General features: G+C 34.6%; 2 protein-coding genes across 3 annotated transcripts in view; one reads left to right on the top strand and one right to left on the bottom strand.

Annotated features, from left to right (window-relative positions):
- LOC148850661 (putative ubiquitin-like-specific protease 2B) overlaps positions 1–1982 on the bottom strand; it is a 58890-nt gene extending 56908 nt beyond the window's left edge. The window contains exon 1 of one of the 2 annotated variants that reach the window (XM_088946930.1): positions 1562–1982. In XM_088946930.1, the coding sequence (XP_088803056.1) occupies positions 1562–1787 (226 nt within the window). In that variant the 5' untranslated portion in view covers positions 1788–1982. The remainder of the gene's footprint in view (positions 1–1561) is intronic. The other variant, XM_088946929.1, reaches the window with a different exon arrangement.
- A 9887-nt stretch (positions 1983–11869) lies between these two features.
- Positions 11870–16486, top strand: LOC148850660 (very-long-chain (3R)-3-hydroxyacyl-CoA dehydratase PASTICCINO 2A-like). Its single transcript, XM_088944652.1, has 9 exons — positions 11870–12166; positions 12317–12428; positions 12529–12547; positions 12658–12746; positions 12825–12878; positions 13626–13696; positions 13775–13856; positions 16088–16184; positions 16284–16486. The coding sequence occupies exons 1-9, from the start codon at positions 12096–12098 to the stop codon at positions 16352–16354; spliced, it is 666 nt and encodes a 221-aa protein (XP_088800778.1). The 5' UTR covers positions 11870–12095; the 3' UTR covers positions 16355–16486.
- The last annotated feature ends 1533 nt before the right edge of the window (positions 16487–18019 follow it).

Genomic DNA, 18019 nt, shown 5'->3' with positions numbered 1-18019 from the left:
AACGCCAGCGCACGTCTCCTCGCCTTACAAACGGCAGCGGCACGTTTTTTCAAATTCGAAAAGACCTGCTGTCACGTCTCCGAGCAGCGCACTTTTTTGAAATTTGAAATAAGCGCGTGCCGCCACGTCTGTCAGCATTTGTAGGCGGGTAGGCACGTCTCCCGCCTTTTGGGTGCTCGAGAAACCCAAAAAACCCTAACAACGCACCTCGCGCTATCAAAATTCGAAGTACGGGACAAATCCACTTGGCACCTTGCTAACTCCCCGCCAAGGCAAGACCCTTAACACGAGGAGTGGGGGCAATTGATGAAGGAAGATTTGGCCCGACCTCGTAATCACGCAATACGTGGCAAAGGCAACAACTCGGCACAACAGTGTGCCCAAGGCACGAGCACCAAAGGGAGGAGCCAGCAGTCCGAACTCCCTACCAGCAGTCCGAACTCCCTACTAGGAGCCCGAACTCCTTACAAGGAGCCCGAACTCTCCCTTAGGCCCCGAGCCAAACACAAAGGGCAATAACCCAAACTGGCCTGCCCCATGGCAGTTCGGGACACACCTCTATCCGAACTCAAGACTTCACCTCGCCCACCACTCCAGCACTTCGCCTCTAGGACGCCGAACTGAACAACCGTACCATGCCTGACACCGAGGAAGTTCGTATCCAAGGGCGGCGCACCTGACTGACTAGGGATCTGACGCTTGACAGTCGCACTTCAAACGGCCACCTGCCATCGTCACCTGCCACCGCCATCTCCAGCTACAGATACGGCTCCGACAAGAAGCAGTGGCAATTCTGTCCCGACAGAAGGGATGATACCCGAACTAGCAGAAGCACAGAAGTAATCATACCTAACCTGATAGAAACCTCGGAGTGAGTGCGCGAAGTGGTTATAAAAGGCCCCCTACCCCCAACTACAAGGTATGTGAACTTTGCGCCATCTGGTTTTATCTTGACTTTGAGAGAATACTAACTTGAGCTTCGGAGCAATATCATCGGGTTCCCCCGGAGTTCCCTCATCTTCTCCATTTTAGGCTCTCCTCAGAGGCAAAGGTCGTTGACAGGGACCGGCCGGATTGCGCACTATCACAAGAATATTGTAGCAAATCCCGTAGAGCTTACTAACCCCGCTGGCATATTGTATCTTACTAATCCAAGCATATTGTAGATTGCTTACCACTTCGTAAGGCACCAAAAAATAAAAATAAATAAATAAATAAAATAAAAGAGAGACGCACAGAAGAAACTTTCCCATAAGCAACTTCTTTAGAATGAATAACATTTGAAACTGATATGTCATAGAATTCCAATTGTATTCCGAGCAAAAACCCCATAAGTGAGGGAAATCGGCATCGTATAGGCCATCTATCAGAATGCTTGATATCTTATGGCCACAAATGATATGAACAAATCAAAAAGAAAAAAGAAAGGTAGGAGCGGGACAAATGAATCGTTACTCCCCCCTAGTGGAAGTTATAGAAAGATAGAAACAGAATATAAAAGCCAAAACTCCAGTGCAGTAGGAAAGAATGCATGTACGTCGATTTCGAATTTGAAACTTACAGCATTGGAGGAAGTTATACTTCGTAAGATTCCCCGCATTGGAGTTACTGAATTTCCCTGTGTATCGACCAGACACCGATTCAATAGCCTCGTCTTCCTCTTTGAAGCCAAAAACTGTGAGGTCTTTGCCAGAAGACTCCATCATCATCAGTGCAGAATAAAAGCAGTTCCGGGGGAATTTACACACCCAATTTATAGCATGAGCGATTAATTCACCAAAAACCATCTATCTGGGGGATCGGATTTCACCCGTTCATGAAATTAGCGATCGTGTCGAATTCAGGCCTGATTGTGAAGGTTTACTGGGAAAAACAATGCATCAGATAGTGACTGAAAGGTGACCCGAGGAGCGGTCCGAGACTCCGAGCCCATTGGTGATGCCCTAATTTATAGTGCCGTCGAGTTAGCGAAGACTTGCACACTTTGTACGATGTTGTAACTTGTATATAACTAGCATTAGACCCGTGCGATGCACGGGTTGTTGCTTTTCTACTTTCTTACTATAGTATAAAAAATCTGTTTTTTACTTTAGTATAAAAAATAATCTAAAAATTAATAATTATAAATTTGGACTGATGAAAATAACTCACATCAAGTTATTTCTTACTACATTTTATTATTGAAATAGAACAGTCTATTAAATAAATCTATATTAAATTAATAAAAACAACATCCAATGAAATGAACAAATTAGGGGAAACCCAAGGAAATGAGTAATGATTCATTTAGATTGGTTCACCTCATATATTGGTGGATAAATTTGAGTTTTTAGACATTAATTTATGTCCAAACTATGGTTCATGTTTAGGTTGACCTTTAACCTAATCAAATCCATCTAAGTTATACCCTGCTTTATTAAGAGATATTTAAGAGAAAAATAATAATTTAATGAGAAGAGGATATATTACACACATTGACTATTGAGGAAAGAAAGATAATGAGAGATTTAAAGACACAAAAAGTTTTTAATGATTTAATATAAAAATAAATATATACATATGTGATAAATGAGCGGAGGAGAAAGCGCATGTGAGCATTGTGGTAAAAGGACCCCATCTCCCTTCTTTGCATCAGAATCCAAGCACACATCGGAATATCTTCGCACATGAGAGTATGTACATAGTTTTTGCTTTCTGTGCGTGTAAATTTTCGCAACAAAAAAATAAATAATGAAAATTAATTAGTATATGTATTCAAAACATTATTAGTCTATAGTGATTTATAAAAATTCAATTTGAATGTTTGAAAAATAAATATTAATGGAATTGTGATTAATTGGTGGGTTTATCGCCTTTCGATTTAGAAAACTAGCTACAAAACACCTAATTTGTTTGTAGTTTATAGTACCGATGCATATTTTCAAATTGCACATCAATTAGGCAGTTAAATTGATATTAATCTATCACCCCTCACAATTTTCTAAATATGTTTCTATTTAAATCACTTTGTTGCACACAAGTAATGGTTGATGTACTAGGTCCCCCCCCCCCTTCTCTCTTTGTATTTTAGTCATTTTCACCATTAATAGCAATAATTATATTTTTCTGCATGTTTGTTGTTTAATATGATGGTATGTATAATATTAAAAACATGCTTGAATTTTATAACATTTATTATTTATTTTTTATTTTTTATTTTTTTATTTTTTTGAATGATACATTATAAAACTTGTTTAACTATGAGGAAAATGTAGTTCCAATCAATCTTCAGAATACTGTTTTTTATCACTAGTATCTTTTATTTTGTAAACAAATCAATTGGTCACATTAGTTGACCTACCACCTAATGAGTATTTTGGGTCCATTTACCACCAAGTTGCTTGCTTGTAAAAAAACACTTAGTTAGCAACATGGTGAATTAACTAATTAAACCATTAAATCGTTTGACTCAATAGTGGGGTCACGTGTTAGGCATTTAATTTTATTTTTTTAATACTTTTAGTATTTCCTTTACATCAACAATAAAAATAATTTGTATTTATTAATTTTATCCTTTTTTTGTATAATGAACATTGTTGTAGTAGGAATCTACCGATCTCCTTGTTGGAGGACATCTCGGATGGACGGGTTAATGAGGTCAGTCCACTGAACTGCAAAAGACGAAGGTTCAAAGTATTAGGGTGTTGAACTCAAGCTGGGCACTCCAATGGTTAAGTTAGCGATGAGAGTGTTGAAAGCAGAGAGCTTAGAGAGATAGCAATAAGTGAGTGAATCGCATAGATTGTGTGTACCTTCTAGCGGAATAGTGAAGCCCTTTTATAGGCATTGGGGTCCTTATTCAGTATGTTCAAGTCTATAGTGATCTGTAAGAAGCATACTCTCGGGGTATGCTTCTTCCATGTTGGTGGGGATCCTTATCTAGTCTCTTTAAGTCATGTGGAGAGCTGGGGTCATCCACACTAAGTAGGTAACATGTTGCTGCCTAACTCAGGATCATAGGTTGCACTACCATAGGTAAGGTTGGTATGCCTTGCAGGTCAGTAGCTCAGTGCCTCAAATAATTGTCTAATCAAGTCATCGGCTAACCCATGTTGAAGTCAAGTTGACTTCCCTGTCTCTCACGAAGTAGTGTGTGCCGCCTTGCAGGGGTGGTTTGTCGTCCTCTCCAGATTGAGGTCAAATTTGGATAGGTCGGTTTAGGTCATCATGGAGCCAGCCAGCCTACTCCACGCGGCATCGAAGTGTCACCAAATGGTTCGGTCTTGCCACGTATCTCTTTATGGTTGGTCAGCCAAATCACCCTCCATCAAATATACATATAATATTAGAGATGTGGGCCACAGTTTTCAACAAAATTTCTACATTATTTTACAATGTATTGTGTTTCTTATTATTTTTAAATTTTTATTATTTGGTCATAGGGTAATCCATTTGACCTAGACCACTGAACTATTGGCCCACCATATGGATGCAGAAATCATTTTTGCTTTTTGGTCAATTTTCAATTTTATATTCATTGCTATCATTGGTAAAAAAACATAACTTGTTTTTTCACATTGTTTAATGTGATGAATACATTTTTTGTAAAAAATATAACTTTTTTTTTCACATTTTTGTTTAATGCGATGAATACACTAATATTATATATTTGATAACATTTTATAAAATAAATATGTACTTCACATTTTTCATGTTTTTTTATATATTTTTAGTATTTATTATTTAATTATGACATCATGGGTTGACCAATTCGATTTAGAGTGTTGGAACATTGACTTGTCACTTGGTCAAATATGGTTTTTTTTTATATCTAATGAATTTCATTTACATCATCAATCAAATCCACTAATGTTTATCGTACTTGTTTTTTTTTTCAATACAATTAATATATAATATCACAAATTTTATAAGTTTTTTATTGTTCAATAATTTATTCTATATTTTTTTATTCTTAAAATTTTATTATTTAATTATAACGTCACAGGGGATCCATTTGACTTTAATGGTTAAACCATTGACCAAACACTCAAATAAGGAGATGGTTTCATTTTTTGGGTCAGCTTTGAATTGTGTATTCCATTTTCATCATGAATAAAAATGCTTATTGTTTATCATACTTATTTTTGTTTAATGTGCCAACCCCATATATAGTTGGAATAAGACATGGATGATAACAATGCTGACTTGACTATCCACAACCTGAAAAAAAAAAAGATTTCATTTTCATGTTATTTTAAAAAATTGTGCATTTAAACTTACTTTCTTAGTTCTAACTAGTAAATTTTAATGATGATAAACAAATATTTCATAAATATAGAATTTAATGATATAAGTTTGGAGTCAATACATTAAATGTGGTACTTAATGAGGGGAAATAGAATGAATTTAACAGCAGTGTTCAAATCACACGTTCTACCATCACGATGTAGAGAGATAGAGAGGTTTCAAAAAGAGGGGTATTTTTGTCAAAATGATAGGTTTCAGAAACTGGCTCAACCACGGTACAGTAAATGCATGGGACCAACAAAAAATTATAGGGGTTTTTATAGTTCAATCCATCTCAGAAATCTGAACCCCACTATGCAGGTCAGATGAATCCTACCCCGTGGATTGATGCCAAATTCACGGACATGATGCATTTTATAGGGGGGCTACTAGTAGACTAGGAGAGGGCTGCAATTTCAGATTTTTTGAGGTAAATTGCAGTCAATTTATCCCAAAATTCTAACCAATCAACCAATATCATAGAAGTGGACCAAGTGGTAATCAATCAAGCAATATTTAAAAAAATCCACTTGGGATGGGGGGTGATTGGTCAAGGCTCTTCCAGTACAATATCATTATGCAATCATCACCAAGTGAAGGTAGTCGGGCTTTACCTCTTTATCAATAGAAAATATGCAGGCTCGAGCTTGAGCTCGGCCCAACCATCAGGCCTAGATCTTGAGCCGGTGCTCGAAGCTTGACCTCGCCCTGTATACAAAATGTCTTATTTTTAGTGTAGTTTTATAAACTAATATTATATTAATTTAGTAATAATCTAATAAATTAACAAATTAATTTGTATTTCCTACAAGTAAATTAATAGTTATTAATAATTTAAGAAATAAATATATATTATATATAACATAAATGTTTTTTTATTATATGTAATAGTATCGAGCTGGGCTTATTTAAGAAAGCTCGAGCCCGCGGACCTGAAGTTTTGTCCAAACCCTAAAAAATAACGAACTGGGCCATCGGGCTACCTGACCCATGAACAAGTCTAGTGGTGTAAGAAGCACACTCTCGGGGTACACTTCTTCCATGTTGGTGGGGATCCTTATCTAGTATCTTTAAGTCATGCGGAGAGCTGGGGTCATCCACACTAAGTAGGTAACATGTTGCTGCCTAACTCAGGATCATAGGTTGCACTACCATAGGTAAGGTTGGTATGCCTTGTAGGTCGGTAGCTCAGTGCCTCAAATAGTTGGCTAATCAAGTCATCGGCTAACCCATGTTGAAGTCAAGCCGACTTCCCTGTCTCTCCCGTGGTAGTGTGTGCCGCCTTGCAGGGGTGGTTTGCCGTCCTCTCCAGATTGAGGTCAAATTTGGGCAGGTCGGTTTAGGTCATCATGGAGCCAGCCAGCCTTCTCCATGCGGCATCGAAGTGTCACCAGATGGTTCGGGCTTGCCACGTATCTCTTTATGGTTGGTCAACCAAATCACCCTCCATCAAATATACATATAATATTAGAGATGTGGGCCATAGTTTTCAACAAAATTTCTACATTATTTTACAACGTATTGTGTTTCTTATTATTTTTAAATTTTTATTATTTGGTCATAGGGTAATCCATTTGACCTAGACCACTGAACTATTGACCCACCATATGGATGGAGAAATCATTTTTGCTTTTTGGTCAATTTTCAATTTTATATTCATTGCTATCATTGGTAAAAAAACATAACTTGTTTTTTCACATTGTTTAATGTGATGAATACATTTTTTGTAAAAAACATAACTTGTTTTTTCACATTTTTGTTTAATACGATGAATACACTATTATTATATATTTGAAAACTTTTTATAAAATAAATATGTACTTCACATTTTTCATTTTTTTATATTTTTTAGTATTTATTATTTAATTATGACATTACGGGTTGACCAATTCGATTTAGAGTGTTGGAACATTAACTTGCCACTTGGTCAAATGAGGTTTTTTTTTGTATCTAATGCATTTCATTTACATCATCAAACAAATCCACTTATCGTACTTGTTTTTTTTTCAATACAATTAATATATAATATCACAAATTTTATAAGTTTTTTATTGTTCAATAATTTATTCTATATATTTTTATTCTTAAAATATTATTATTTAATCATAACATCACAGGGGATCCATTTGACTTTAATGGTTAAACCATTGACCAAACACTCAAATAAGGAGATGGTTTCATTTTTTGGGTCAGCTTTGAATTGTGTATTCCATTTTCATCATGAATAAAAATGCTTATTGTTTATCATACTTATTTTTGTTTAATGTGCCAACCCCATATATAGTTGGAATAAGACATGGATAATAACGATGGTGATTTTTTTCATGTTTTATCCATTTTAAAACTGTAGTATTTAATTATGGCACTATAAGTTGACATATTTAACCAAAAATGTTGACTTGACTATCCACAACCTGAAAAAAAAAAAGGATTTCATTTTCATGTTATTTTAAAAAATTGTGCATTTAAACTTACTTTCTTAGTTCTAACTAGTAAAATTTAATGATAATAAACAAATATTCCATAAATATAGAATTTAATGAGATAGGTTTGGAGTCAATACATTAAATGTGGTACTTAATGAGGGGAAATAGAATGGATTTAACATCAGTGTTCAAATCACACGTTCTACCATCACAATGTAGAGAGATAGAGAGGTTTCAAAAAGAGGGGTATTTTTGAAACCTGACCCCCACTATATAGGTCAGATGAATCCTACCCGTGGATTGATGCCAAATTCACGGACATGATGCATTTTATAGGGGGGCTACTAGTAGACTAGGAGAGGGCTGCAATTTCAGATTTTTTGAGGTAAATTGCAGTCAATTTATCCCAAAATTCTAACCAATCAACCAATATCATAGAAGTGGACCAAGTGGTAATCAATCAAGCAATATTTAACAAAATCCACTTGGGATGGGGGGTGATTGGTCAAGGCTCTTCCAGTACAATATCATTATGCAATCATCACCAAGTGAAGGTAATCAGGCTTTACCTCTTTATCAACAGAAAATATGCAGGCCCGAGCTTGAGCTCGGCCAAACCATCAGGCCTAGATCTTGAGCTGATGCTTGAAGCTTGACCTCAATCTATACACAAAATGTCTTATTTTTCAATGTACTTTTATAAACTAATATTATATTAATTTAATAAATTAACAAATTAATTTGTATTTTATAATATTAAATTAATATTTATTAATAATTTAAGAAATAAATATATATTATATATAACATAAATGCTTTTTTATTATATGTAATAGTATCGGGCTGGGCTTTTTTAAGAAAGCCCGAGCCCACGGGCCTGAAGTTTTATCCAAATCTGAAAAAATAACAAACTGTGCCATTGGGATACCCGACCCATGAATAAGTCTAATGGTGGCAGAGGGGGAGCCATTTACCCCTATGCATTTAAAATTCCTACAATTTCTACTTACATCCCACTTATATTTTGACCCATTTACCCACGTTTATTAGCTTTCTGGCTCCCAATCAATGTTTATTAGTTTTTGGCCAGTCGGGAAAAAAAAAACTTGGCTCTTCTCTTTGGGTTTTTCGGATGTGAAACCCATGTTAGATTAACACTTTAATTGAATTTTATTAAACACAATTTGAAAATGGCCCAAGACTCAACCAAAACCAATAGTCTATAAAAAAGAGAAACTACTAATAGAAATTCAACTTGAGACGAAATATATTTTAAACATCTATGTTCTTATTATGGTTTACTGATAGATAAAAATCTAATATCCGATACTAAGTATATGGTGGTCTTTTTCAAAAAATAAAAAATAAAAAAGAAAAGTATAAGGCAATCGTTAACTAATATAACTGTTCACAAAGCTAGGCTTCAGCTCGGCCAATGAACATTTTAAACTGCTCTGCCCATTCAAATTTTGGCAAATGTTCAACCCAAGTGAACATGTCTATTAACTACTATATATAAGGGTAAATTGTTAAACCTCCCTCGAAGTTTCCAATCATTGCTGAAACCTCCCTAGAGTTTGGTAATTACAATTACCTTCTCTGATCTTTTTGATACATTTATAAGTAAACCCCTCTCTATTAGAATACTCTAACAAGAGGCATAAAAATGTTCAAGATACTTATGCAATTACCATCGAGGCTGGCTTCTACAAAAAAAAAAAAGGAGAGAGAATTTAAAATCGGAGCTTTACATTTGAGCCATTGATACCTATAGTAAATTTGAAAAATAAATCAAATTTAGAAATGAGATTGAAAGGGTTTGAGCTAACAATTCATGTGTAGACAAACTTTGAAAAATAAACATTTTGGTCAAAAAGCAATGGCATGGGTATTTTTTATATTTTTTCTCTTTTTAGAGGATACTAACAAAAGGGGGTCTAATTGCAACTATGTGGGAGGTTATATGAAATTACCAAATTTCAAGGAGGTTTGAGCAATTTACCCTATATATTAATGCACTCAAGCAAGAAGGAGCCATTTTTAAGACACATTGTTACCTATCTTCCAAGGGTGATCATGGGCCAGCTTGTCTTAGCAGTTATGATAAAGGCTATGGCCAAAGGCCTGAAATATAAGTCTAGGCCGGAGTTTGGGTCTACGCCATTAAATGCATTATATCTAATATATATCAAATTTTATATTTTTATAATATATAATATACTTATAATTACTTAATTTGAGAGTAATTACATCCACTTTCCTTTTAGAAGGGTTTTTTTATAGTTCAGTCCACCCCTAGGATGGAGCTAGGGTTTCTAGGAATGTACTGAATCCTATCCGTGGATTGATGTCAAATTTATGGACAGGATGCTGGACTGCAATTCATGAGAACACATACATCGGACATGTGGTTAGCTCCACTTTCAAGAAAGAAAATGAAATAACGATTAACCAATTTAATTGAATTTTACTAAATACAAATTATAAAGCTGTGAAATCCATCTAGTCAACCAAAAAAATAAAAAATAAAGAAAAGAGAGATAAAGACATATTTTATTGAAATTTGACTTAAGTTGAAATATATTTTAAAAATACATTTCATAATGTAATTTCCTATCTCAAGTAAAAGATTCGATGCAAACCAGATACCCAACTTAAAGAATTCATGTTGCATCAGGTCTAACTGTCCAAGCCATGGTTTTTAAAAACGAACCAGTGACCGAATCGGTCAAGGATCCGGTTATTGGTTCGAATGGCTGACGTTTGACTCAAATGGCCGGTCCATTCTGACAAAAAGAATAAAAAAATAAAAAATTAGAAAACGGTCAAAACCGTTCAAATGATTAATCAGCCGATTCAACGATTTGCTAACCAAGATCAATGGTTTTAAGGGAAAAAATGGTTTTGGAGGAAAACAATACCAATCAAGTGATGGTTCCCGGTTTTTCCGGTCCGGTTTAAAAAAAAAGTGGTCTAAGCCCATTTAAATCTTAATAAGTGTTCAACTTGAGAAAGGCACCTATAATAAGGCCTGAGTGTGGGCCTGAAATATAAGATCAGCCCGGGTTTCAGGCCTATAAGTATAATAAAAATATATATATTATATCTCTCAATAAAAAATATGTATCATATGTCTCAAACTAAACGCATTCAATTCATATTTTATAACCCGGCCCATAAATTGTGGGCTGGGTTACAAACGTACAAGTGAGAAATGATGTGCCCAGCCCAGATTTCATGCAAGTAAAAAGTCTTCTCACATATCTCAGCGGTGTAATAAAAAAGGGTTCGAAACATGATACCAGAAAATATCTCGGATATATTTATATTTATTGGGAGATATGAGTTGATTTTCCACATACGTAGTTACGTACGCACACCGCACATGCCTTCCCATTGCTACGTAAGGGCTCGTTTGTTTGCACCGACTGGTTGTCTGATATCTAAAGAAATGATTATTTATTTATTTTTTACTTTTATTACATTCCCTTTGTAGTGAAAACAGTTCAACTATATATTTTTTTTGGAAAATTCCTAATTAATACTCTGTATTTTGGTGGCTTAATGCCACTTTGGTCAAAATGCAACAATTTAATACCTAAACTTTCAAAATGTATCAATTAAGTACCTATCATGGCATTTTGAAAAGATACAAATGTCTTTCGAGTATCATCTATTTTTCTTTTTATAAATAATCCAAATATTGACAAAAAATAAACAGTCCCAAATCATTGTTTCTTGGATTCAAGAAAGTTGGGGTCACTAAAACGTCCCCTTGAGAGGTGACCTAAACTTTCTTATATAGAAGAGAAAAATAATTTAAGATTGTTTATTTTTTATCAATATTTAGATGATTAATAAAATAAATAGATGATACTTGAAGGGCATTTGTTCTTTTCAAATTCTACTTAACAATAGCGTCGATAGGTATTAAATTAACACATTTTGAAAATTTGGATACTAAATTGTCACATTTTAAAATTCAAGAACAAAAATAACACTAAACCCACAGTACAGGATACTAATCAGAAATATTCCTTTTTTACAGTTTCATTAACATGGACAAAGCAGAAAAGCAAAGAAACAAACTTTGGCTGTTGACATACTAAAGTCCACAGTCAAATAGTTTACCAAACGCCACCTAAATTTATATGTAACTCTAGAAAACCGTTGAGCGCAGGGAAGCGACATTAATAAGAAGTTGGTTGACCCACTCACCTAGAACGATTAATGCTTATTTGTTTATTGCTCAATTTTAGTCTTCACTCTGAACTATCAACTCGAGCTCATCGGCCCTCCAAGACTCAACTTCTCAGCGCTGCTATCGGTCTATATATATATTACTTCAGATCTCCAGTCTCTCGTTAGTCGTGGAAGGAAAGCTCCAGCTTACAGATTGTTCTAATGGCGGGGTTCTTGTCGTTCATCAGACGCCTTTACTTTAGTGCTTACAACTGGGCTGTTTGTTTTGGCTGGCAAGTTTAATTCTTACGAGTCCTCCAACTTTTTCACTTTCCAGAAGCTGGATTCTTTTTTTCTTATTTTCGTTCAACTGTATTTTGTGATTGTGAACTATTGAACAACTGTCTGATTGGTTTCATTTGTTTCGATTTGTATGGTCTCAGGTGTCAAGTTTTGTATTTTGCCTTGAAGACTTTGAGGGAATCCGGCTATGAACATGTCTACGACGCAGTTGAAAGACCACTTCAGCTCGCTCAAACGGCGGCCATTTTGGAGGTACTGTAAATTTTCTTCTTAACTTCTTGACACGAAAGTGTTTGTTTAATTTTCTATGTGATTAATCTTTTATTTCTTGTTTCTTTTAATTTTGGCTCAGATTATTCATGGGCTCCTAGGTGAGAAGCATATCCTATCTGTTTTTTTTTTTTTTTTTGGGTTAACGCTTTTGTGATCTAAGAAATAACCTTTTTTTTTTCTCTTGTTTTTCTTTTTGATCTGACAAAAGGGTTGGTGAGATCTCCAATTACCGCAACATTGCCGCAGATTGGTTCGAGATTATATTTGACTTGGGCTATCTTATATAGTTTTCCTGAGGTAATCTCTTTACCATCCATAATTTATGTCGGATAGTAAGAAAAATTTCCACTAACAATATGAAGCTTTTCTTGACAGACTCGGACGCATATGCTTGTTAGTTCTCTGGTCGTCAGCTGGTCTGTCACAGAGGTACTAAGGTCTTAGGATTTTATTTTCCATAAAATTTCATCTCCATTGTGGAAAAACAAATTCGTTTGCTTATTTTAATGTCCAATCTCGTGCTTCTGTTGGTAGCATAGGCTAAGGTACATAACATGGGGATAAATTGTTTCAAATATAGCTTAAATTTCCCTTGTCACCGTTTGAATGTTATTCCTGTGTAGTTTATGCGTAGCCTTATCCTTAGTGCACTCAAATAGATTTTTTAGTCTTTGTTTGTATTATTTGGTTCTCATATCTTTTATTTGATGATCATTTTGTACTTTAGAATTTTAGATAGCATTGTGTTGTACCAATTCACGTGAGACATTGATCTGCTGTTTGGTACTTGCTCAGAAGAAAATCCCTGTATTAGATCTCATGCAAAATGGCATTTTTAATTCTCATTTCTACTCTTGCAGATGAACATGAGTGACACTCAGAGGAGAAATATATATCAATAACATATAATTTCTTATGGCCTGGTAGAAACAGTACATTTAGTTGGTTAATGGCTGTTGTCCAATTTATAATGGTTAACTGATATCAGTGAACTGGAACAAGTGCTTGTAACTTATACAAAAGGGGAAAAGAGAATAAGCGCTTGCACATGGAATCCATTTTTTATTTTGCTCTCACATGTCATTGCCATGATTATAGAAACCTAATGCTGGTCTGATTTTGTGATTATTGTTCACAATGCAATGGTGAATAGTTTTTCATGGCTTGTACATGCAGATTATTCGATATTCTTTCTTTGGCATGAAGGAAGCGTTTGGCTTTACACCTTACTGGCTTTTGTGGCTCAGGTATAACTTGTCCAATTAACATGTTAGTAATTGAGTTCCTAGAAGTTATTTCATCAACACCAAATTGATAATATGCAGGTACAGCACCTTTCTGATACTGTACCCAACTGGAATTTCCAGTGAAGTGGGTCTAATATATATTGCTCTGCCATATATCAAGGTGAAGTTCTTTTTCACTATTTACTGTTTTTCTTTTTGACTGATATCATATGGAAGTTTTATTATGATTATATTATAAAAATCATAAGTATGTAATAAGACAATACATTTTCCAACTAGAAAAACAATGAAATTTACAAACATGTACCTCCCCCAGAATAATAGCTAATCCCTCCCAGAATATTACTTGTGTAGATAATTAAGTTCCTCAAAGATTAAATACCAATCTATTAAAAACTAGCTTAAATGCAATTTCTTGGGAAGAATTGCTTCTTGTTTTCAAAAATTATCCTATTTCTCTTCTTTTCATATTCTTCATAGAGACAGAAGAAGGAATCAATTTCCCAAGAACACAAACCTGGATTTCAAAAGGAACACTAATTGCACTGTAAGAGATATCAATCATCATAAAAATATATGAATGAAAGAAGCTTTACAGAGGTGATTTTAAAGCTAAGTTTAAACTCCAATGGACTGATTCTAGTTATTTTTTATCCCTGATTATATTTACTCAAATTTATTAGATTTTATACAAAATATTTGATTCTAAGTGAGTAAATTGCCATTTTCCACTAAATGCATGTGGCAACTTCTCAAGTGTCTATAATTAGACCTGTTCACGGGATGGGACATGACGGGTTTGGGTCAGGCTTTATCTCTATATTAACAGCATATATTCAGGCCCGGGCCTGAGTCCGGCCTGACCATTGGGCCCAGGTCTTGATCTCGAGTCTGGCCCTCATATAAAGCCCGAAGCCTGGGCCCAAGCTCAAAGCTCATCCAGAAAATAATATATTTTTTTCTATTTTTTAATTCAATAAGAAAATAATTTATTTATATTAAAAGACCTCAAAACCCAAAATAATAAAACATCTCACTATGGCTTGAAAAACAAGAAGGGGAACAAAGAAAAGAACATATTATATGTATATTTTTATTATATAAAATACATTTATTGCTATATAGTATATTATGAAGTCGGGCTTCGGTCGAGCTTTTTTGAGATAGCCTGAGTCCAGCGCAAAAAAACTAAGATCTGTTTTTTGGACCCGAGCCTGAGCCTGAGACCGTGGGCTTAAATTTATGTCCAAGCCCAACTTAGAATGGGCCAGGCTGGGCCATCCCGTTGGGCTACCCAGCCCATGAACAGGTCTATCTATAATCATCTGAAAGCCCAATGGATCATTTAAAAAATCTTAATGGAGGCAGTAAGTTGTTCATTAATGTTTTGGATAATCAAGCTGTTATAATCAATGTGCCTGCTATTTTGGCTTGCTAGACATCATGATAGATGATCTGACAGGCTTAGGTATAGATCCCAAAATACCGAGTTTGAATGTGCTGGTGCATAAGCAATCATACTTTTTGGTTGAATACTAGTATGACCTACACACCAAGGATTGCAGGCTATACCTAGATATGCCCTGGACATACTATGGATACAGAGTGGTTCCAGGATTCTACGCTGAAGATTGGAGTATCCAACATGGATCAAACACATTTTGAAGTATCTGGGTAACATTCATTATAGCATGGACACTTTTGAGACTGGGAAAAGCTCTTTGTTGGAGACTAGCGGGTTATATGTTGTTCTTTTATTCATTTAGTGGTTTTTCTTTTTTTTTGCATTGTATCTGCATTTTCTTCTCTGCAACTTATGGATAAGACATGGGGGATCCTTGGAGGAGGCAAGTTTTGCTGTAAATATTCCAGTCTCATGTCAATGCATAACTGTGCTGTACTCTCAACTGAGGCTTGTTTTTATTTGGGGGAAAATTACCTTTTGATCTAATGAACTAGGCGATTTTCCATGTAGTTTGAAATACAGTGGTTAATCTTGAAAGGACATCACTCTCTATGTGCCCCTTCATACAGTACTTAGTTTTAAGAATCCTTTACCAATTTTCAAGAAGAAGTTTAACCCATTCTATCCATGGAAGAAGTTTCATAGCCAGGGTCAATGCATTGTTTCATTATAATCTGTCTTTCATTATGAATATCTTGTCGAACTCTACCCCTGGATCAGCCAATTACTTGGCGGATGATATGGTGAGGGTTGGGTGGGAGAGGAGTGTTCTATCCTCTATATTGGGCACCCCCTTCCACTGAGTGGTTATAGGCGGAGTTCTTTTTGTTTCTTTATTTGTCTGTAACTGGGCATTTAGGTATTAAAAGGAATATACTTTATCTTTTCCTGAAGATGGGCCTTACCTTCTACTCGGGATTCTGCAGGGATCTGAAAAGTATTGCATAAGGATGCCAAACAAATGGAACTTCTCTTTTGATAACTTCTATGCAGCAATTGTTACCCTTGGAATCTATGTCCCAGGCATGCACCTCTTTTTTTCATTTTTGCTGGATCATACCTTTACAGTTGGTTTGTTGATTTGTTGTTTACTTATTGTTTCTTATTATAACCTAAACGCAGGCAGCCCACACATGTACCAGCATATGCTTGGGCAGAGGAAGAAAGCTCTCTCCAAATCTAAGAGGGAGTAGTCACCTAATAGGACTCTTTTCTTCTTTTTTCCCCCTCTTCTTCCCACTGCCACTCCAAGTTTCTTTTGTTAATCAGAACATCTTCTCTAATGGTTTACTAGTATGGATTCATTTTGGTATTAATTGCCCCAATCTAGCCTTCTCTGTCTGGACTAAATTAGCATATTACATTATTACTTGCCTATTTTTCTACAGTGATGCTAAAAATCCTACAAGACCTTCATACTGATGGTTGTCACCATATACGAAAGGATGATGTAATACTATGGTTAAATCATTTCTATGAAAAGATGCATTTGAATCATAAATGATCAATTAATGAAGCTGGTGTTATTGATAAAAAAAATCATAAATGATCAAATTTAAAATGTTTTCTTATAAACTCTTCATAAGAGAAAAGAATCGTATCCGCATTAAAGAGGTTTTGCATAGGTAGCAAGACAGTTTGGGTTTGAACCAACCAACCATGGTTTGATCTCATCCCACCATCAATTGTTCCGATAATTGATTTGTAAACCCAATTGAATGACACCAATCGTGTTAGTTGCATGAGTTATTCTCTCCTTTATATTATTGAGAATGAGTATATCATTCATTTTATTTTCTTCTTTAATTTTATTTCATTCTATCCCCCGTTTCTTTCTTCTAATTGCCTTTATTAGCCCCCTAATCCTATTATCATTCTATTTCTATATATTGCTGTTGGATTGCCATTCTTTTATTTTCTTATTTTTAAATAACAAATGTACTGCTTTCCAAGGAAATTATCCAAGTCCTTGGCATATTAACGAAATTGCATAACATGTTTCAAGTTTGTATTTTATTCCCAATGAAGTGTCATTTTATTAGATTCTCCTTAATTAAAAATTGAAAAACAAAATTATAATTTCCTTCTTCTGGGCTTTTGCTTCTAGATTGATCAAATATATTCTCAATGCATATTTTATTTGCTTCCTAGTAAGAATCAGGTGAATTATTGCTTGGCTTGGTGGGCACGAAAGGTTATCATGGTGAACAGAATTTTAGATTTAGCGTAAAACTTGCATGTGAAGTTACCAAGGTCGTAATATTGAGGCTTGAACAATTTTTTTTTTTTTTGGAAAAGCAGAAAAGTTGTAAGAACAGCTTGTATCATTGAAAAGTCAAAATTTGCCCTTTTGCTTTTCTGTTATGATCTCTAAGAAATATCTATTTTATAATTTCTCCCTTCGAAAGAATCTTCTTGGTACTTCTAGATGTTGTTAAGATTGAACATTCGTTTCTTTATTTAATTATTATTTATTAATATAAGAATTCATAAACAAGTGCATTAAAACATTAAAATAATCACAATATATTACCCTATTATTAATTAATGAAAAATTTATTCAAAATATTAAAATAAAATAAAATAAAATATACTTGGTTATCTAAAATATAATGTAAAAACAGATAGTTATGTAAAATATAACAATTATATTTTAAAACATTTACAAAAAAAATATTAACAAACTAAAAAAATTAAAAATAATAAAAACATCTGGATGATGAGAAGATATAATTGTCATTTGGACCTCTAAAAAACATCTGACCATGTTCACTAGTTGCCCAGCCTCAGAGCAGTTTGGATGTTTCTCTAGAGGTAGGAGGTTTGGTTCAGAGATGACACCAAACGACTGAAAACCA

This window comes from Nelumbo lutea, chromosome 5 (genome assembly GCF_056320005.1).
Source record: "Nelumbo lutea isolate HS-2025 chromosome 5, American lotus-T2T, whole genome shotgun sequence".
Lineage (NCBI taxonomy): Eukaryota > Viridiplantae > Streptophyta > Magnoliopsida > Proteales > Nelumbonaceae > Nelumbo > Nelumbo lutea.
Note: the sequence above shows the minus strand (reverse complement) of the source record. Positions and strands in the feature narration are given on the sequence as shown.